Source organism: Pelodiscus sinensis, chromosome 3 (assembly GCF_052426305.1).
Source record: "Pelodiscus sinensis isolate ZL-2025 chromosome 3, ASM5242630v1, whole genome shotgun sequence".
Taxonomy (NCBI): Eukaryota; Metazoa; Chordata; order Testudines; family Trionychidae; genus Pelodiscus; species Pelodiscus sinensis.
The window spans coordinates 196,328,138-196,349,781 of NC_143054.1; the positions used below are offsets into that span (position 1 = coordinate 196,328,138).

The following is a 21,644-nucleotide window of genomic DNA, read 5'->3' on the forward strand; positions in this document are numbered from 1 at the left end:
CCAGTGAACTTGAGCAACTCGGGGTGTTTGATACCCTTCATATTCAAAAATGGCTTAATCTTGTTAATGCAGGTGGCAAAATGAGACTAAACTTTGTCACGAGATAACCAGCAAACATTGTGCATTAGTGGATCGAGGTATTCAGAATCGATTTCCTGGAGAAGTGACTGAAAATGAGAAGGATTTAGGGCTTGGGCAAGAATCCAGTTGACAATGTGAATGGCTAATCCCTTTACATTTCTGAGTTCAGTCCCACAAGATTGCGCGCAAAGTGCTTCCTGATGCACAAAGCAATGAAAGTTCAAAAGCAGACAATTCAACTGTTCTGAAAAGAGTAAGGAATCCCCTGTATTTGCCAACTATACTAGGTGCACCATCCATACACCCAGACACCAGATTATCCAACTGTATTTTTTTTCTTCTTTACAAAGTTCATCATAGTTTTAAGGATGTTTACCCTTTGTTTAATTTTTCATTGGTAATATCGCAGTCATTTTTTTGTGCACAGCATTTCCACAAATATATCATCCCAGAATACACAGCCGATTAATGTCACGTGTGTTGGTTGTCTTGTCCAAAGCAAACGAAAAAGAAGTAGCTGTACTCAAATTTTGCTTTTGTTCCTTGTCGATTTGATGGGCCATTTTCACAGCTCTGTCATGGACTGATTTTGCCAATAATGGCATGTCTTGAATTTTCTGTAAGATTTTGTCCCTGTTGTGAAACTCGTCAAATAGCTCATGACCAATTTTTAGCATGCATCTCTTCATGTGATCCCCATCAGTGAAAGGCTTCTCCTCTTGACTACTGCTGTATGAGCCGGTAAAACTTCTGGAATTTAAGATCCCACCTTTTTTTGACCAGGCCTACAGGCTATTTTGTCCAATGTTCATTTTTCGCTGCAGCTCCTTGCAAGCTTTTTTTTCGGGCATCACCCTTGGGGTATTTTGTAGCAAATGCTGCAAGTTTTGTCCTGAAATTTGTATTTGTTTTTGTTTTTGTTTTTGTTTGAGAACAGCCTGTCACTACAATTGAAACCGTGTGGAGATCCTGACCTATCCACAAATACACGCAAATCTGTCCGCTCCTTTTGAAAATTTTGGTACTTGTCATCTCTCTTTGCCATTGTTACTGTGGGGGGTTACAGAGTTCACCACCACGTATGATGATGGAATGATTTCGGGACCATCAAATAAAAAGGAAACATGCAAAACCCCCAATGAGTGGAGAGGATAAATGGCTGTTAAAATGAACCATTAAAAGTGAAAAGGGCAAAAAAAATCATCTCGACATGAGTAATTACGTGTTTTTTAAAATTTTGAATTAATTTTTCATTTTAATTTAAAAAGTTGTGTGTGTTTTGGGGGTGACACAAGAGCCATATTTGGTTCCGTACTGAGCCATATTTGGCTCTAAAACCGTAGGTTGCAACCTCTGGTGTAGACATACCCTAAGAAAATGGAAGAAGTGTGTAAATGGGGAAGGAGAAGGTGAGTGAAATGGGTGAGTCCTTGCTGATTAGAGAGAAGAGTGGAGAATGGGCGGCAGTAACTATCATTGGATACTGAAGAGAGCAGTGGGCGGAGTTGTGAACCATTCCGGGGCTTGACTTGCTAGAATCTAAAACTAGAAGATGGGCAAGAAATTTGAAAATGGGGTTCTGTGTGATGCTGAGCTACCCATCTTCACAGTGTGTTCAATTCACTGGCTCATTGTATCTCACATTTGCTTTATTAACCGTGAACGTTGGTGACCAGTACTGCACAGGGGCGATTAGAACATAGGGATCATTGAACTCCAAGGGATTAATTTATCCCACCCAACATATACGAAGCTAAATGAAAAGGCAGGAAACAACCAACCAAATGGACTGAATTATTGAAGAGAGAGATATTCTTAAATAAAATATAAGCATGCTCCAGAATTGCTAAGGAGCAAAAATGACAAATTAGTTTGAACCAGATTCTTCAAGAGCCGTTGAATGAAATTTTATCTGCTGATCGTGCAAGGGAGACTGTCATTTGAGTGCTGTCACTGTCTGCAAAATGTAGCTGGGATGATGTGATTTAAGTCTCTGCCAGCAGCCTTTAATCAGCAGCTTGATTCAGGAGCAGTTTCTCTTTATTTGACATCCAGAGTTTCTTGAACATCAATGCATTTTTATGCCATCACAACAGCGGAAAGGCAACAATAAGTGAGTTCCAACTGTAGGCTAACGACGTCCTCTTCTGTGCGGCACGATGTGATGAATTTAAATAGATGGCTGTAGCATTTTGCCCTGGATGTGCTCCTCCAAACAAACTTTACCTCACAGCACTCGTTGCTAGGTGAGGTAAAGTGATGAAACAGAGGAAAAGTTAAAGGAAGAACCTAAAAGAATCAAGGTGGATGGAAATGGAGTATTCTGACTGACTGTACGCTGGAAACGAGCTAGTTGCATACATACAGAAGAGGCAATTGCATCTCTGCTTATGACTATTGTTGGGTCAAGTTCGTAGTGTCTTGGGGCCTGTTTGTGTGCTCAGTGCGGGTGATTGGTTTTGTTTTCTACTTCAATTCTGCTCCCTCAAATAAACCCTTGTCCTCCCCATTTCATTAACCGTGTGCCCAAATTCTTTATCTTAAAATCACCAGTTTAACCTCCCTCCCTTCCCCCCCCCCCCCCGAGAGTTTTGCCCTCCTCTAATTCCGTTGCACCTGTTCTGGCTGCTTTCATGGACCCTGGGCTGTCTGGCTTAACTGGTCCTCTCTTCCTGGGCAAAGAGCAGTGCCCCTTCATTCCTCCTTGCAGTGTTAGCGAAACCCAGGCCTGACCCCAGGAGAGCTGCTGCCCTCCCGGCGACTAGCTATACCTGCGCAAGCGGTAGAGCTCAGGTGGTGAGGAGCCATTTCCTGATGCCTGAGACCTTAATTTTCTCACCTAAACTTTCTTGTAATACATCTTAATTTCTCCACACATTGAGAGGCTCGTAGGTCTCAATGCCTGCTCACGTTGTACATCAGACAGTGCTATCTTGATGTAGCCAGGGAAAGGTGAGCTTTCAGAGTCCACGATTTTCTCCTTGCTCTCCCTGGCCTGTCGTTACTTCGTTCCCCTCCCAATCCCACGGTCTGTAGCAGGGTGTTTAAAAGAAGACGTTAATACAAATAGCATGAAGAGTTTGCCAGGGCTTTCGTGCCCGTGCTTCTGCATGTGTGATATTGATAAGATTGCCTTGCGGGGAAGGGATGAATGAATGGCTGGTAGCTTTGCCATTTGGGATCTTGTTACCTGTGCTTGCATCTATCCGGGAGCCATTTATGCAAGGGAGCCATTTCAGGAGGGCGGGGAGAGGGGAGCAGCCATGCATACCGGGACTCAGCTTGCTTTTCTTCAAATTCCCCTGACCGTCCGGGAGCGAGGGGAAAGTACGCAACTTCTGTGCATGCCTCTCACGCCTGGCTGGTGAAGGGAGGTGGCAGAGGAGTTACTCACAAAATCTGTGTATTTTCTCCATGCTCCCTGATAGGGGAACGGGAAGAAAAGCAAGTCGCTTCCCGGTATGCACGGCAACTACTCCCCCACTCTCCCGAAACAGCGCCCTGGCATTTACGTCTGTTGACCTTACCTTACACGTGATGATAGCAAACGATTCGAGGTCATGCAGGTAGCCTTCACTGTTCTGTTTCCCCCACACAGGGTTCGCAAGATTTTAAACTTGCGCGTGTTCGAAGACGAAAGTGGGAAACACTGGTCTAAAAGCGTGATGGATAAACAGTACGAGGTGCTTTGTGTCAGCCAGTTTACTCTGCAGTGCATCCTGAAAGGAAACAAACCGGACTATCATATGGCTATGCCTGCCGAGCAAGCAGAGTCTTTCTACAACAGCTTCCTAGACCAGCTGAAAAAAGCCTACAAACCGGAGCTTATTAAAGGTAAGGTAGACCCAATGCACTGGGAGAAGGGTGACGTAGAGAAATGTTCTGAGTGACTTGTCTTTCCTGTTTAGGATGGAAGAGAGTCCTGTCAGGGCTTTAAGTCTGTGTCACCAGCAAAAGCTGCTTATATGGACTGCTCCCTAAGAGTTGCCATCTTCTCTGTGCCATCTCATAACACTGATTCTTTGATACATGGGCTGATGCCTCGATCTTGCCTCAGCCCTGGTCTGTACGAGGGCGTTATTTCGAAATAACCCCCATTAGGTTGAATTTGTAAGTGGAGCTTCCACACTACCAAGCCTGTTGTTTTGAAATAATGGGTTGTTTATTTTGATATCGGCACTCCTGCTTTTCTCAGGGAATACAGGAAACCCCGGCGTTACAACAACCGGAGTTGTGACCCCCTCCCCCCCGCACTTACGACCATTTTTGTAAGTGCGTAAGGGGCCAAAATCCCCCGACTTATGTCCTCGGCCCACATTTACGACAGTGCACGCTGCCTATCGTAAATGCGGGTTTGAGTTATGACACCCTTGACTTGCGACGCTTCCCCAGGAACCGATTGCGTCACAAGTCAGGGGCCGCCTGTAACGCTAATTTTGAGAGAGTTATTTTGAAGTAGTGTTAGTGTGGATATGCCACTGCTGCTATTTCAAAATAACTGCTCCCCAGAGTAATTTGAATTATTTACTCCCCAGTCCTTCCTGGGGCTCTAAGTCAAGTTTGTGCATCCTCATTAACAGAGTCTGCCTCAAACTAATTTTGAGGCTTCCTCATAGTGGGGACATGCTATTTCAGTTTTGTTATTTTGGGAGTTATTACATTGATTTTAGTTATTTCGAAATAGTTTCGTAGTGTAGATATGCCCTCAGATAGCTAGACCACACCAGAATCTTCTCTTCTCCTTAAGGCTTTTTTGCTGGTCCCATTTAAAGATATATATACACACACACACACCGGGGAGTGAACATTATGATTTTCACTTTTTATTCCTTCATTTCCCACCATGTTACATGCTAGTGATTGTACATGCTGAACCTCTCTAGTCTGGCACTCACTGGTCCGGCAACATCTGTGGTCCGGCATGATTTTACTTAGCTGGATGTCCACTTATCGGGGTGTGTCCAAGTTTCCTGCAGTCCCATAAAGTTTGGGTTTTAGCTCTCAGATTTCCATGCTGTTGTTTAGCTCTAATTTGCCCCTAAATGTCTTCTCAGAGTCCAGTAAGCAGTGGAAGTGTTGGTAATGCCGCTAGATAACATTGACCTCCTGTGGTTTGGCAAATTCTCTGGTTCAGCACCAGTCTGGTTCCGAGGATGCTGGACTGGAGAGATGCAGTTTTGTAGTAGGATATATTGTAGATAATTGGATCTACTCTTAATTATTCTGTCCTCTGCTTCATTCGTGGTAACTGAACAGCAGTCTTCTCTTTGTGAAAGGAAACATGGTGGGTCCCCCATTCTCTCTTGTGATCATCCCATTGTTCACCTTTTCTCTCCGCTTCCTGTGGTCCTCTTCTAATTTATACTGAATGTTTAGTGGAACTGTATCGCACACAAGTGTATACAGAAAGGGTAATTGTGTAAATATTGCTATCACTGGGAGGGTAGATTGAAGTGTAAAAATATAACTTGTATTGTAAAGGTCTGCTTTATCCTGCTTACGAGAACACAGAAAAGTAAGGAGAAAAATGGGAGATAGGGAAAGGTGTAAGGGTTAATCTCCTGATTGACAGTGTGTGTATGATAATTACCCAGATACCTGTTTCTCATACAGACTTTCAAAAGATCTCATGTCTGCCAGAGATGAAATACATTCCTAAAATGTCAGTCTCCTGTCAGCTTTCCGGTATCTTAGTCTAATATTTTTTGCAGTTGGTATGCTGATAATGATCGAAGTCATGTTGTTCTAATGGATGTTTAAGTTTTGACACTTAATAGAGTAAACCTCAATCTGATCAAATTACAGAGTTTTTGCCTCCTGAAATTTTAAACTGTAGCTTTCAGGATCCTTCTTATCCATCGTAGTCAGAGCCTAAATCACATATTTCCTTTTATGTGAATGTCAGGTTATTACTAAGGAAGGTCAAGTTTCTGCTCTCACCGAAGGCAGTAGCAAAACTCCCCTTGACGTTAGGAGACTTCAGCATCTGGTCCATACTGACTTTGCTTAGTTGAAGCCTCACCGCTCAGTGAAATCAAATGGAAAACAATGTACGTTTCACTCTTACCTAGAGAATGAAATATGGAGGCTTTGGCATATCGAGCGTTGTTTTCTGGCTGTGTGGCATTTTCTGGTTCATTGTTTGTGAACTCTCCTACCAGAATGTCTGTCTTGAAGGCTTTTTGTATTTTGACAACACTATTTTAATGGCTCTCTCTTTGTGTCTGACCCCCCCCCCCTTAAGTAACATTATAGTTGTGCATTTGAAATAAAATAGTGGTCACCACTATCTCTGGAATGTCCACATCTACTTTAAAAGTAGCCTTGATTGCCTCTGTCTTGCCGCAAATGGAAGTTTAAAAATGGGCAATATTTGAGGGGTTGGGAGTTGGTGTCCTCGCAAACATGCCAGGTAATACTCATTTCAAACTAGCTTAGTTACCAGACCAACTACTGCTTTATGCTTTCTGGAGGCTGTGCCAGTCTGCACCCTACTGAGTGTAGTTATGCTGGTGGCTATTAAAATCTCCTTGCCAGCAGCGTGGGGCTCACAGGTGCCATGGCTTTGCCAGCATAATTTGTAAACATTTGGAAGCCTGGTAGTTTGTCTGATGGAGGTTGCAAACTGTAGTAATCTTGCTGAGATGGGCCAGTGTAGCTGATGGAGCACACACAGTCAGTGAAACCGTCTCCAAATGGGGCTTGGTGAGTTCACCCGACTTCTGGCAAAGTTGGAATGACCAGTTGAGAATCTCCTGGAGCATTCAGACACCCTGAAATCTGTCCTGAAAACTTCCTGAAGTCAGCAGCCTTCATTGCCAGAAATTATTTTGTGCATTAAATCTTAAAAAAGGATAACGAGTCTCAGAGGGGGAGCCATGTTTTGTCTGTCACTTTAAAAATAACAAGTGGTCCTGTGGCACCTTGGAGACGAACAAAAATATAGAGAGTATCGTGAGCTTCCGTGGATACAGTCCACTTCTTTAGATGAGCAGGAAAGGAGAAAAAAGGGAGCCCAGAATTTCAAACAGAGATGCCTTCCATACATTTAATACCTCATTTACATCAATAGCATAGTTAAGCTAACACTTCAAACCCACTCAATTAGCCTCCTTAGCATCGGCACTACAAATGACAAGTACTTCTTTTTCTTTCTCTCTCTCCCTTGTTTTTTCTGTTATAAATTCTGGGTTCCCTTTTTTATCCCATTCCTGCTCATCTGAAGAAGTGGGTTGTGCCCACGAAAGCTTGTAATACTCTACATATTTTTGCTTGTCTCTATGGTGCTATAGGACTACACAAAGGATAATGGTCAACAGGCTAGAGAACTAGTCCAGGACGCAGACTCAGTCCCCCTGAGATATTACGGAAAGGGGAAGGGTGGGGGAGGAGATACGAGGGAAGACCTTAGACTATGTCTGCACTGCACAGTTAACCCATGTGGTTGGAATTCATGTTACCCTAGTCCAGGGATGAGTGTGCTGCCTACAACGCCATACTTGAGTTATTGTGGCCTCTCTATTTCTTCACTCTTAGGCTGTCTATACTACGAGTTTTTGCCGGAAGAGGCAATGCAAATGAAGTGCTGATTAGAATTTTGTCATGCTTCATTTGCATAATCTATTCCGAGCCGTTTTTGTGCAAAAACAAGCAGTGTGGCTGTGGCCGTTTGGCGCAAAAAACCCTTTTTGTGCAAGATCCTTATGCTTCTCCAAGAGTGTAGACCAAGCCTTAGGGTATAGCCTATGGTTTGTGGTGCTGAGTTGCTCTAATATTCTTTTTCAGTTGTTTGTGTCAGTTCCAAGAGAACTTGTCTGTCGTTAGGGAGCAAATTGTGGGAAGGGCTTTAGAGGACTCTGAGCACTTGAGTGATTTAGCCAGCCGGTTACAACCCACGTTAAACAGGAACTCGGGCACTAGCCACCTCCCCAGCTGGGGTAGTCAGCCTGGGCTGACAGTCCCTCCAAACCCAGGTCAGAGGTCTTTGTATAGAAAGTGGGGAAGTTAAGACTAAAACCTAGGTGAAAACTTGGTTTTAAATGCACAGTGCAGACAAGCCTTCAGCTAGATTTACGAATAAAGCAAATGTGACGTTTCTAGGCCATGCCATCTGAGAGATGTGTCCAAAGAATATTCTGAAAGCCAAATTCCCTCTGTTTGTAAAGTCTCAAATCTCAGAAATGGCTTGTTTGTTTCAGCTTAAATACAGAATTGGGGGCGGTGGGCAGAGAATCTTCTCTGGTCCTAGAGGGACCATACATATCAACTGCTAAAGCGAAAGGATTTCATACAAAAAATTAAGGGAGGCGATGTAAGTGATCAGGAACTTGTGGTTTGTAAATACATCCAGTCTTACAGCTAGCCCAACAGCCTATGAGGTGGTTGTTTCAAAGAGAAAGTTGAAAGGTTTTGCTGAACGATTTGTGGTACAAGTACCCAAACCGGATGGAGCAGTTGCCGCATGTGTAAAGAACACGGTGACTCCTGGTGAAGGAGAAGGCTCCTTTAGAAACAGGTAGAGACACCAAAACCAGCCTGCTTGCGACTACTAGAGTGAACTTACAATCTTTCATCTGTCACTGCTCTGGAACAGCTAGTCTTGAAGTGCAAGAGGCTGATAGAAATCCCACCCTGAGAAAGGTGAACTCAGGCAGCGGGTAGTAGTCACACTGTGCACTTGCCACTTCTTCTGAGGTTCCCTCCTATGCAGCTGCTAGAGCCCGGTCTTTGTGCGCTTGGAAAGCTGACGCGCAAACCAAACAGCTGCCAGCCACGGTCCCGTGCGTGGCTCTTGGGGAGACTTTCTAGATGAGGTAGTCTTCCCCCTCGTGTTGTCTGTGTGGTCACAGGAGAGAGTGAAGCTGCATAGAACAAAAGCTGGTTTTCCTTTTACCGCACCATTTTGAAACACAGGTTGAACCTCTCTAGTCCGGCTCCCTCGGGACCTGACTGGTGCTGAACCAGAGAATTTGCCGAACCACGGGGGGTCAATATCGTCTAGCAGCGTTACCCACACTTCCTCTGTGTGCTGGGCTCTGAGAAGACATGTAGGGGTAAATTAGAGCTAAATAACAGCACAGAAACCTGAGAGCCAGGACTGGTGGCTATAAACAAATGTTATGAGACTGCGGGAAACTTGGCCACACCCATGATAAGCGGACACTTGGCTAACTAAAATCATGCCGGATCATGTATGTTGCTGTGCCAGACTAGAGAGGTTCAACTCGTGCTACCTTTGTAGAAAGAGAGGTGCTAGGGCAGGAAGACACAGAAAGTTAGGGCTAGACTGGGCTAGAAGCGCTACCGCAGTGCAGTTACACTGGTTCAGCACCTCTGGTGAAGGTGCTCTCTGCCAGTGGAAGAAGGTCTCCTGCCAACATACCACTGTCCACACCGGCTCCTGGATTGGTGTAATTTACAGCCCTCAGTGGGGTGGATTATTCCCACCTTTGCCCGTCCCCGACATAAGTTCCCACATAGGCCAAGCCTTAACGTATAAGTAGCCTGAGCACGAGTGGCAAATGTTTCCATTTTACGATGCTGTTTTCAGTAGCTCTTCTTTTTCCTAATTCTATGTATCTGTTGGGCCAAAATTCTACAAGCTTAGCTTCTGCCCGAGGTGAATATTGTCTGTCATAACAATCCAGCCGATTTTAAGTATGGGGAGGAGTGCAGACCTGGTGCCGTGTCTGTAGTATCGGAGAATGTACTACACAAATACCTTTTTGATACAAGTCTATCCAGAGTCCCTAGTTGCTTCCTGGGGAAGCTATGTAAACATGTAACCACTTTGCATCCTGGTTTATGCTTTGGTGTGGGCAAGGCTGATGTAATGCTAGAGTTCCAGATTTAATGTGATCAGCAGATTTGGAACCTCTCCCTGTGAATGGGAACCAAACCTATAAAAAGTACTGTGTCCTCGGCATTGTGGTAGAAGAGATTTTTCCCTATATGTTTGAAGAGGTAGTTAGACTCCAGGTCCGGGCACATGGCTATTGGTTAACCATTGTTAAATTCCGTATTTTTAAAACTTATTTTTCAGCTGTGAATCATTTATAATAGCTCCAGAAAATATTGGCACACATGATTCACTGGCAAACTTCTGGGTCACAAATATAGAAAAATGATCTGTTTTCTCTGTGGGTTTTAATCTGTCGTGGGTGGCAAAGAGTTTAAGAAATGTGCAAAAGAATTATAATGACTGTGGCTTATTGATTGCTCTGACGTCATCTCCCTGTGGGACCCCTTTCATATTCCAGTCTCCTGCAAGTTTGCAAATTGAGAAAGAGGCAGTACCAGGGAGATCAAGTCTGTTTTTCACTTGCTTGGTAGCACTTTAGTCTCATAAATTGTGTTTTATTTTCCATGATTACTTGGTATTTTTGGTGCGTAGCTAGTTAGCAATTGAGAATAGAATGGCATTTCCCCAGGATAGTGAATATTTTATGGCATCTTTATTTGAATGGAAAATAAGGTTTGTTGTAGCTTTTTTTAAAGCGATAACTCTTCGTAATTGTCAGCCCTTAGGGAAATCAGGAGCGAGTTTCTATTGCAACAAATCTCTTTTTTGCTTTGCGTTTTGGCTGTTGTGACTTTTAGCCTCCAAAGAGCAACGGTGCGTTGTTACATCTTTGATGATCATGAAGAAGATGGCAGCTTTGGTGCATATTTGCTTACTGTTGTTCAAAGCAAATCGCTTCCATTTGTGAAGACATATTTGGTCAAGTTTGTCTGCAGTTCAGAGCCCAAGCAAAGGACTTTGCACTTGGGAACAACATGGCTGTGTCTACACTGGGCCACTTATTCCGGAAAATCAGCTGCTTTTCTGGAATAAGCTGCGAGCTGTCTACACTGGCCCTTGAATTTCCGGAAAAGCAACGATGCTCTACTGTACAAAATCAGCCGCTATTCCGGAAAAACTATTCTGCTCCCGCTCGGGCATAAGTCCTTATTCCGGAACACTGTTCCGGAAAAGGGCCAGTGTAGACAGCCCAGTACTCTTTTCCGGAAAAAAGCCCCGATCGCGAAAATGGCGATCGGGGCTCTTTTCCGGAAAAGCGCGTCTATATTGGCCACGGACGCTTTTCTGGAAAAAGGGCTTTTCTGGAAAAGCAGCCTGCCAATGTAGACGCTTCTTTTCCGGAAAAACTGAAAACGGAATAGTATTCCGTTTTAAGCAGTTCCGGAAATTCATGCCAGTGTAGACACAGCCCATGGGAATTTTACTTCTTGGCCCGAAGGGAGGATGCGAAGCACTGGGCAGGCAGACAACATCAGGTACTGCTGCAGAATGTGCTATAAAGACAGTTGCGTTCTATAGACCCTTTCCATGCACATGTAGGGTTATGTGGCAGTAGATCTGTTGTGGCCAAACTAGCATGTAACCAGTGAACCTGCTAAGCATCACCCTTACTGGGTGATGTTCACCAGTAACTGGTTAACTGGTACCTCATCTGAGATTCAGACTGGAGGTTCCTACAGTGCATAGGTTGGGATTCAGCTCATTACTTGTTGCAAGGCTCAGCTTTTGGCTGGCCGGCCCCAAATGGGTCTCGAACATTTCTTCAGGTCTGTTGTGCAGTTAAAATGGGATTTGTGCATCACCTCCCTTGGCTGCCAACGTCTGAGATATCTGATTTGTTAGACGTGGCTCTGGGCGCATCTGTGCTGGGAACACTACTCCAAGGGCAGGGGAATGGTTTGCCCCTGGGGTTTTTCACAGCGTTGGCTAGAGACTGGAAGAAGCCCTTGTGCTCGGGAAATTTGACCTCATGTTAGCCCGTAATTTTGAGATAAAGTTAATGTGAGCCTGTAATTCTGCTCACAATCAGAGGTTCCATCAGAGACGATCAGGCAGCAGGCACAAAAACTCGGGAACGGCAAAGTTTAAGAAAAGGCCATTTACTCTCCGCAGAGAATCTTTTCCAAGCCGGATCCAAAATGGCCCAGTGTTTTTGCAGCTGGACCGACGTTCTTCACCAAAGCAGTTAAGATCAGACTGAGTTGCCATCAGGCAGTGTGTCAGTGATCTGTGCCATCCTTGGGGTGCACAAAGCTACCTCTGGGGTTCCCTAGTCCCCCGTGTTCAGCAGTAAAGGGTCTGTAGGATCACTGCTACTGTCTGGTATCCTTTTCCCCCTCTCCCATGAGGCATTGCCCAGCATTTTTCTCTCTGTGTTGCTGCCTGCTGTGTCAAAGGCAGGATTAAAAAGGACACTGAAGCTCATGCCCCTGGAGTCACTAGGAATTAAAGATTAAGCTTTAATGAAAGGTTATGTCACGTGACAAAACCTCCAGGAATATGTCCATCCAAAATTGACATCCCCGGAGTGGGGCGCTGTGAGACGGGGAGCTAGTAGCTAACCCATCTCAACCACGTAGGCGTGAATGAAGACAAGGAGAGCCCTCGGAGCAAGAGGACAAACTCGGGGTGGAGGAAGCTGAAGGAATGTCAGGAGGCTGTGGAAGAACTAGAGGAGGGGTGAGAAGGAAGAGGAGTAGCAGACGAGGACAGGAGGGAGAAAACCTGAGGCTGCCATAACTGCTTTGAGACTCAGTTTGGCAGGAAACGGAAGGCCCAGGCACAAGTCTTGGGAAGCTCCGCTGGAAATAGACACTATGGAGGCATTACTAGAACGTTATACTGTGCCCCCCCACCCCAAAAAAGCAAAGCCATTTGGGGTAATTCATTGCTGAGACTTAAGCAGCTTGGCCTGTCTGTGCCCACCCTATTCCAACCTCATGTCACAACCTCTGCCCCTTGTTCCTGCCTTCCTGCTTCCTCTACCTTTCAATATGAGCGACGAACCTTCATCAGCCGCCCTCCATTGTAGCTGCTTGCTGCTTCTGGTTCAATAGGGTGCTCTTGTCCTCCAGATACAGACTGGAAACTTGTTCCTGTGGAATGACAGAGTGGCGTCATCAGCCCAGAGTTGCGCTGCAGCCCTGGCCCAGCCCTTCCCACCCCAGCGGCCGGGGGGGAGAGTGGTAGCTGCCTCGGCCCGACCCTCCCCGGCGGCCTCCCAGAATGGGCGCAACCCCAGTCTTCCGTAGCAGTAGCGGGGGCTGACGCGGCCAGCGGCAGAGCTGGGGGCTGCCTACCCCCAGAGAGAGCGCAGTTGGCGAGCGTAGCAAGCAGAGGGTGCAGTCCCCTAGTTATGACTTAACAAACCAAGAGCTTGTACTGCATCTCTTTCTTTCTTTGCCGCTCACAACAAGCACTCGCTGCCTCTTGTCTGCCATCCTGGTGTGAACGAAAAGCCCAGTCTACCCATCCTAATTCTCTTTATGTATTGGAAGCTCCGTTATCCTCTCAGCATTTACTTCTCTGTGTGAAGAGCAGACCTCATCTCTTGGAAACGGTGTCCCTACCTCTTTCTACTTCAGGCTGTGTGAAAGCCCCATTTACCCAAATAAGCCATGGGGTGGGTGGTTATTGTAATTGCCACAAAGCCTTGGAGCCCTAGGAATGAACCGGAACTCCGTTACACTAGGCGCCATAGAAACACAACAAAAATGGTCACTTCTCCAAATTATATCGCATTGCCTTTTTATTTGAAACCACGTGCTACAAGATGTACGAAACCTCCCCCGTAAATATGTCCACAAGAAATGTCAATGATTAAAAAACATTCTAAGTTAGTAATTGCAAGCATATTCCTACCCCGCTCCATGGGAGCCCAATTACACTTGTTTGCAGCACCTCTGTGATGAATGTCCCAGCTTTCAGACAGAAACAGGAATTGCCATATCAGATCAGACCATGGGTCCATCTAGTTTAATGTCCTACAAGTACTAGATGTATTAGAAGAGTTAATCCCCCCTCCTCCATAATGGACTATTATGGAATAACTTGTTTACAGGTTTCTCCCTAGCCCCTATCAGTAGTTTACAAGCTAAAGCATGAGTGTTTATTTCTGCTTAATTTATTCATAAGCATTTCATTCGAGGAAGGTGCCGGGTGCTCAGAGCTCCTGAAAGTCAGCCTGTTTATTTAGGTATAGGTACATATAGGTGCAAAGCCTTAACTTCAATAAGTCATTTTAAACAAAACCAGGAGCACGCTTTTTCAATAGTGCACATCATGCTCGTCCGAGTCCCGTGAAATCTTTATTGGTTCTCTTTTCATTTTCAGATGGCAAGTTTGGTGCCTACATGCAGGTACATATCCAGAATGATGGTCCTGTAACTATAGAATTGGAGTCTCCAGCTGCTACTGTGGACCCGAAGCAGGTAAGACAGTGGTGGGTAATAACCGGCCCGCAGGCCACATATGGTTCAGCAGGATTAGCCCCTGGTGGGCTGCTAGTGCTTTATTTACCGGCGCCTCCACAAGTGCGGTCGCTTGAAGCACCCATTGGTCGCAGGGTTCCTGGCAATGGAAGCTGTGGGAGTCGACGCGGACCGGGACACCGCTTCCTGCAACTCCCATTGGCCGGGAACAGCACCCCGTGACCAACAGGAGCGTCAAGTCGTACATGTGGAGGCGCAGGTTAAAAAAAAAGAGCTGGTGGCCAGGCGGAGGCTAACTCTGGTGAGCCACATCCGGCTTATAGTCCATCCCTGAGGTGAGCCATCAGGCGGCTCTCATTCAGAGTGAAGGGAAATGCTTGTACAATTCTCAAGGTGGAAAGTTGGGTGGCTCAGGACTTTACTTTGTTCTGTGTCACAAAGTGCAGCTTCCTTTTGTCATAAGGGCCTAATGCTTTGTGAATTGTCCCTTCAAAATGAAATCATTTTTCTTCAGTTCCGTGGCTTCTTGGAAGCTGCCTACCATCTTGCTAAAGGTCACATATGTGTCATGCAGAGCAGCATTTATAATACATTTGTTGTTCATCATTAAGGCATCCTTTTAATCATGAGTCATAGACTGTTTTTCTAATGCATTTGCTTTTTAAAAAATAAATAATCAAGACTTTTGACATTTTGGGACTATTGTACGTGGGTGGATACATGGGGGAATCAACAGGCAAGCTAGTTTTTCTGCGAAATTAAAATGCTGCCAGTTTAAACCCTGAGCGGCATTTGAGGCTAACAAGAAGTAGTGGCAACAGGGCTGTGATGCATTGCCTCAGAAGAGAGGACTCTGAGAATTCAATTTCTCTCAGGTATTGAGATTTCTGCTGTTCTCTAGGGTAAAACTTATTATTGTAGATTTACATTGGGTTTTTCAGTTGTAGTCTAAAGCAGCAATTGCTGTTGCTTATTCATATCGGCCCTCGTGTGTCATGGAACTGACCCAGAACTGACCAGTATGTTGGCTATAATACTTGATGTTTAGTTGTTACTGTATTCTCACATAATTCTTTCCCTTATCTCCTTGACTGTTCCTAAAAATTGGTGCAATAAAGCAGCACTGTGGAATCATGCTAACCAAGAATGCCATTTCAATGCATGAGGTGGCCTTGAGTTCCTGTGGGCTATTGCAAGCCCTGTTGTCCATTTTCCAGGTTTTGATTGTGCCTGTATTTGTGTTTTATGGACAGTCTTTTTGCAGTCACAGAGAATGCTCCTGGACTAGAGACTAAGGGTAGCTCTGTCTCTCTTTAATATAAAAACTTAAACAACAAATAGTCTTTCAGCACTTTAAAGACTAAAAAAACATGTAGATGGTATCGTGAGCTTTCGGGGGCACAACCAACTTCTTATCTCTTTAATGTGTTTTCTTAACAAAACAAAACCCTTTCTTTATTCCTGAAAGGACACACTGAACACTAGATGTCAGCAGAGTTGCATTACTTAGGAGGCTGTGCTTAGATACAGTTGTTTCAAACATTAGACTAGGTAAATCAGGAATTCTAAATATCCGAGGGTACTCTTTGTAATGTTATTTTGGGCCTCATATAAAAAAAGGGAGAATGGTAAAACCCTAAGAGAAGTCTCATCTGCAGTAATGTCTCTTGCATACAGTCCCTTTAAAATTACACAATAGAGCTTTAAACAATGGTAATCAGTAAAAATGTGTCTAAATTGTCTAGGAAAGGCCTAAAGGAAGCAGAGAGATGGTCAACTGAATAATTTCTAGTGATTAATGAAGCTTCCTTTGTTTTCCCTTCCATTGGGTGAGTCTTTGTGGCTATACAGGGGTGTATAATGGTAAGTCTGGCCAGTCCCTAAAATTACTATATTTTTATGTCTTCAGAGGTAGCCGAGTTAGTCTGTAACAGGAAAAACTTAAAAAACAACAAATAGTCTGGTAGCACTTTAAAGACCAACAAAACATGTAGATGTTATCATGAGCTTTCATGGGCACAGCCCACTTCTTCAGCATTGCTCATACCTTGTATGGGTGTGTTGCTGCTGTGATTCCTGGAGACCAAAGGAGCTGCCACCTTGGGTGTGTCTAGACTACAGGGTTTTGTTGACAAAAGTGGACTTTTATTGACAGAACTTTACCTGCTTCTACACTACCGCTGAGTTCTGTCGACATAACGTCGACAGAACTCAGCAGTTTTGTCGACGGCAGTAAACCTCATTCTACGAGGAATAACGCCTTTTGTCTACAGAGTTCTGTTGACAGAAGGTGTTATTGCATCTTCACTGTCCTTTGCGTCTACGCTGTCATGTCGACAAAGCAGCTTGCTTTGTCGACAGAACTGGATGTAGTCTAGACACTCTTTGTCGACAGTATCTGTCGACAAAGCCTCTGTCGACAAAAGCCTGTAGTCTAGACGTACCCGTTGGGACACCTGTTGGAGAAAATACTTCCAAATTCACTACCAAATTTGACACACACTTTTTGTATCTATGGAATGAAGGTCATTAGTTCAACTGCCCATTATATTTAAGCACCATCAGTTATTCTCCTTTTTCATATAAGTGCAAAAAGTCTGAAGCGCCAGTGGTTAACTGAATAGTGGTAGTTCTCCCCCATCAAACAAGGCTGTGAGGAGAAGTAGAGGGGTAGCAGTTTTAAATGCAAGTATTGTCGTTTGTCTCCCTTCTAACTGTTGTCTGTTAATTGCGTTACCACGGTAAAAGAACCATTTCCAGGAAGTGCAAGAGGGTAGGTAATTTGAGCCTGTTGCACAGCATGAAGTCCTCATTTAGTGTACTCCATTTTACCCCTCTCACTCAACAGTATGTGTTGTTGAAATTGCAACACTGAAAAATTTTGTTCCATATTCTTGGAACTACTCGTGAATGAAATGCTCTGTGTGCCCTCTCCTTACCGCCAGCCTTCTAGTTTTATTCCTAATCTGTCTCTCTTTGAGACTCTGATTAATCTTTGTGTTGCACCATCCAACATTTCTAATCTCCATCCTGGATTGTAATGCGGAACAAAACATCTGTTGTACCAACACTGTTCTACCCTTCGGAGCATGAATGAGACGGGGCATGTTTTAGTCTGTTTTTAGCACACAGGCTAGTTTTCTAGCAGAATTGACCTTCAAAAGGCAAGCTGCAAGCTTTTATTTCTTTTGAGCTGGGTAAACTGTATGGAGTAATCTGGCTTTTTTAGTATTTCATTCAACAGCCCTTTTAGATGTATAGATTCAAATACTGTATTGTTTGCAGCATATATTTCTAACTCACTCCTTCCCAGTTCAAAATAATTTGATACTCCAATAGCATGTTTATAGTTACATGTATTTTAATTCTTACTAGCACTTGTAAGACTTTTTTCTAGATAGAAACTTTTTTTTTCTTTCATTTTATATGCAGAAATGCAAACACAATTCTTGACAAGTCTCTCAATATGGCCATGTCTAGGAATGGGGAAAAATGATGGACTTTTAAGTGACATTGGAAAGCAAGAATGTGAAAATGGGGTCCTGCTGTGTATCTAGTCCTGCTGCCCAACCCACTGGGCTTGCTATGGCCCAGCGCAACTGGCTGCCGCTGGACTTAACTGGCAAGAGTCAGTTACCTAGTTAACTGGGAAGCATCCCAATAAAGCTTCCTGCTTACTGGTATGCTTATTGGTTAACTAGTTAACATCCCTATTGAAAAGCATGTCGTATAAAATCTATAGATAGGCTTTGAAGGATTAGATTTCACGCACAATGACAAAAATATTTCCATCGATAATAATCGAAATTCACGATAGGTAAGAATAATGCTGCTTGATGACTTATTAGAATTTGATTTAAGGCTATTTTATTTTGTATATTTTGACGTATAATGTTGGCAGTTTGTGTTTCAGTGCTTGAACTGTTTGAATCTCGGTGTGTTCTGTCATGAACTAATTATCCAGTGCTCTCATTGGCTGAGTCCATAACGTTCCACGGTTGTGAAAATGTAAATGGATAAAAAAGAAGAAAAATGTTTAAATGTAAATATCAATGGCTGTTGAAATGATAAAAATAAATACAATTGAATTTGGCTAAGCCTATTTATAGAGTTAAGTTAAGAGTTTGGTACCATTAATGTGAGGCGGCTGGATCATGCTGTTTTTGCCTGGTTCAGTTCCTTTTTTGCTAAGCCTTTTCACGATGGAGTGCAGGCCCTCGTGTGGTTTCCCCACAGTTTCATCTTGTGTCCCCTTTTCTTTCACATGCGTATAAGGTCATTGGGCAGGATTAGTGGGGAGATGTGGGTGGTTGTGTCATCTGCAAGCTGATGAACCCCCTACCCCGGCTCTGTAGTCCCAGTTCAGCAAGATACTTCAGCGTGTCAGTAACCCCCAGAGTACTGTGCTCGATCTGATTTAGCTAAAGTAGAGTCAGGCCTGGTCTGCATAACAGTGCTTTGCCTGTAACAATCCCAATCCTTAGTCCTTGTTAGTTCAGAATTGGGGTATGATAGCCAAACAGCGTGCAAGGTCACACTGCCATAGTATACAAATTGCCCCAGGTTTGTGGACAGAGTATTGCAGATTGCGCAGTGCAAGTTCACTCTCTAGAAATGTGAGGGGTGACTGAGGCTAGCGAGTGAGCCATAGGAGTGGCCCTTCTCCTTCCCAGTGGGCCGTAAGATTGTTGTAATCAAGACGGTTTCCCGGGATGGGGTAGTTTTGTCCACTGCGCTTGCATAGCTAGAATTTGCAGGTTGTGCCGAATGAACACATGAGCATGGCGGAAAGGGATCTAGGGGTCATGGTGGACCACAATTTGAATATGAGTCAACAGTGTGATGCTGTTGCAAAAAAAGAAATATGATTCTAGGTTGTATCAACAGGTGTGTTGCAAGCAAAACTCGTGAAGTCATTCTGCCGCTCTACTCTGCACTAGTTAGGCCTCAGCTGGAGAACTATGTCCAGTACTGGGCACCACATTTCAAGAAAGATGTGGAGAAATTGGAAAGGGTACAGAGAAGAGCGACAAGAATGATTAAAGCTCTAGAGAACATGATCTATGAAGCCAGGCTTCATGAACTGGGCTTGTTTAGTTTGGAAAAAAGAAGATTAAGGGGGGACATGATAGCGGTTTTCAAATATCTAAAAGGGTGTCACAAGGAGGAAGGAGAAAATTTGTTCCTCTTGGTTTCTGAGGACAGGACAAGGAGTAATGGGTTTAAAGTGCAGCAGGGGAGGTTTAGATTGGACATTAGGAAAAAATTCCTAACTGTCAGGGTGGTCAAATATTGGAATAAATTGCCAAGGGAGGTGGTGGAATCTCCCTCTCTGGAGATATTTAAGAACAGGTTAGATAGACATCTGTCAGGGATGGTGTAGACGGAGCTTGGTCCTGCCTTGAGGGCGGGGGGCTGGACTCGATGACCTCTCGAGGTCCCTTCCAGTCCTATGATTCTATAAACAGTAGCATCGCTGTGATTGGATGCAGGGGGAGCGCACGGCTCTCACGGTTAATGTTGTGAGCAACCAGCACGCACCTCGCTTCACGGGCCCTAGCTTTTCGTTTATTTCACTTTAGTAATATTGGTAGGAAAAAAACCTATGACGACGGAAACCGGTAGACTCTGGCTACCCTTGTGTGTGGACAACGGCAAACAAACTATCTGGCGGGCCACACTGTGAAACCCCCAATGGGCTGTAGGTTGCCCACCACTGCCCTAGAGCATCTGGGTTTTTTAAAGAACATAAAAAAAATGAAGATACTAAACCAAAAATGTAATCAATAAACACATTTTCACATGTTCACAGTGGAAAAAAAAATCTGTCTCCCAGATGATGCGTATCAATTTATAAAAGTCAGAGAATAAGGAGCATTTGGGTTTTTTTCTTTTTATTTGGGAAGTGGTTTTCATGGCTTGAAGTTGATGTATAATTTATGAAATGTAAATAGGAGTCTAGAAGATGCTCACTCTTGAAGCCGAGCAGGGATTTTTCCATGCACAGAGCTAAAATTGGAGGGCCCCTATGGAAATTTCATAAGGTCAAAGCTGCTCCATAGCCCTTTTATAACTAACATGTTACACATCCTTTGTGTTTTTATTACTCTTAACACAATGTATGGAGGCATTTGGCAGAGCTCTTTTAAGAATTTAGCATGAAAGTGTGTTGTTTTCCTTGTTTCAATCATAGAAGTGCCGCATTGTTTTTTTGTGGTAAGCCTTCTCTGATTTTCTAAAATATGTGTGAAATCTTTCTCCAGTAGTTGAAACAACACAGCATAGGAGGCCTGAGCACTAGAACCACAAGAGATCCAAAACCAGACCCTTACGTTCAAAGAAGTGGCTAGTTCAGTTTGAAGGGGCAAAATGGCAAAATTCTTATTTCAAATGCGCGGGGAAAAAACATTCCCGACTCTTCCACGTATGAGTGTTATTTGGGAAGGAAATAATTCAGGGGTTGCTTCTGTAATAGGACACTGAACTTTGGAGAACTTTTGTCTGTTGTTTTCTAGATCTGGGGATCACATCTTACCTTAAAGAAATCTGTCAGTAACTCCAGCGAGGAATTCATAAGAAACCTTTCTCCTGTTAGCTTGTTCAAATTACAGTAGCGAATTTGGGATCTCATCTTGATATCTAAAGAGGAGACTCTTTGCATAATGCAGTGTCTGGTTGACTTGTTCAGTTTGAGTGACCCGTTGTCAGTGCCTAGGAAGACCAACATGGGAAGGCAGGGAACTGTCAATATATAATGGACAACATCTAAGAGCAGATCTTTTTTTTTTTTTTTTTTTTTTGCCTTCTGTGCACTAATTAGTAAGTGTCCAAGTTGTGGTTGCACATGGACCATTATTCTAGCCTTTCTCATTCTAGGCATTTAAACAGTGCCGAACATCATGGCACTGGAGTGCGTTACAACGTCTACAATTTGGACTGAATACATTTCTCACTCACTCCCCTCCCCCCCAACAAACTAAACCAAAAGGATGGAGTGATGTGACGCTGAAGAAATGAGGTGTTTGTTTTGAATGTGGCAAAGTCTGGGGCCACTCTGGTCTCTTGCAGAAGCATGTTCCACTGGGGGCTACCAAGTTCTTTTCCCTACACTTGCAAGGTAGACAGTTCTGTTGCTTCCGTTGCTGGAACGTTGCTGTTGTGAGAGGTCCTGACTGCAGTGGGGAGAGGTTGCCCATCTCCATGGAAGGCTTGGAGCCTCACGATCGAAACCTTGAATGTGACCCTGGTGAATCAGTGAAGCAAGTGAGCGCCAAAGAGAGCAAGGTTGACTGACCTGTATCATTAAGGAGTGATGCTAAAGGGAATCTCTT

General features: G+C 44.1%; 1 protein-coding gene across 1 annotated transcript in view; it reads left to right on the forward strand.

Annotated features, from left to right (window-relative positions):
* DTD1 (D-aminoacyl-tRNA deacylase 1) overlaps positions 1-21,644 on the forward strand; it is a 103,074-nt gene that overhangs the window by 7,551 nt on the left and 73,879 nt on the right. The window contains exons 3-4 of the mRNA XM_075925770.2: positions 3,680-3,915; positions 14,216-14,313. Of these exons, the coding sequence (XP_075781885.1) occupies positions 3,680-3,915; positions 14,216-14,313 (334 nt within the window). The remainder of the gene's footprint in view (positions 1-3,679; positions 3,916-14,215; positions 14,314-21,644) is intronic.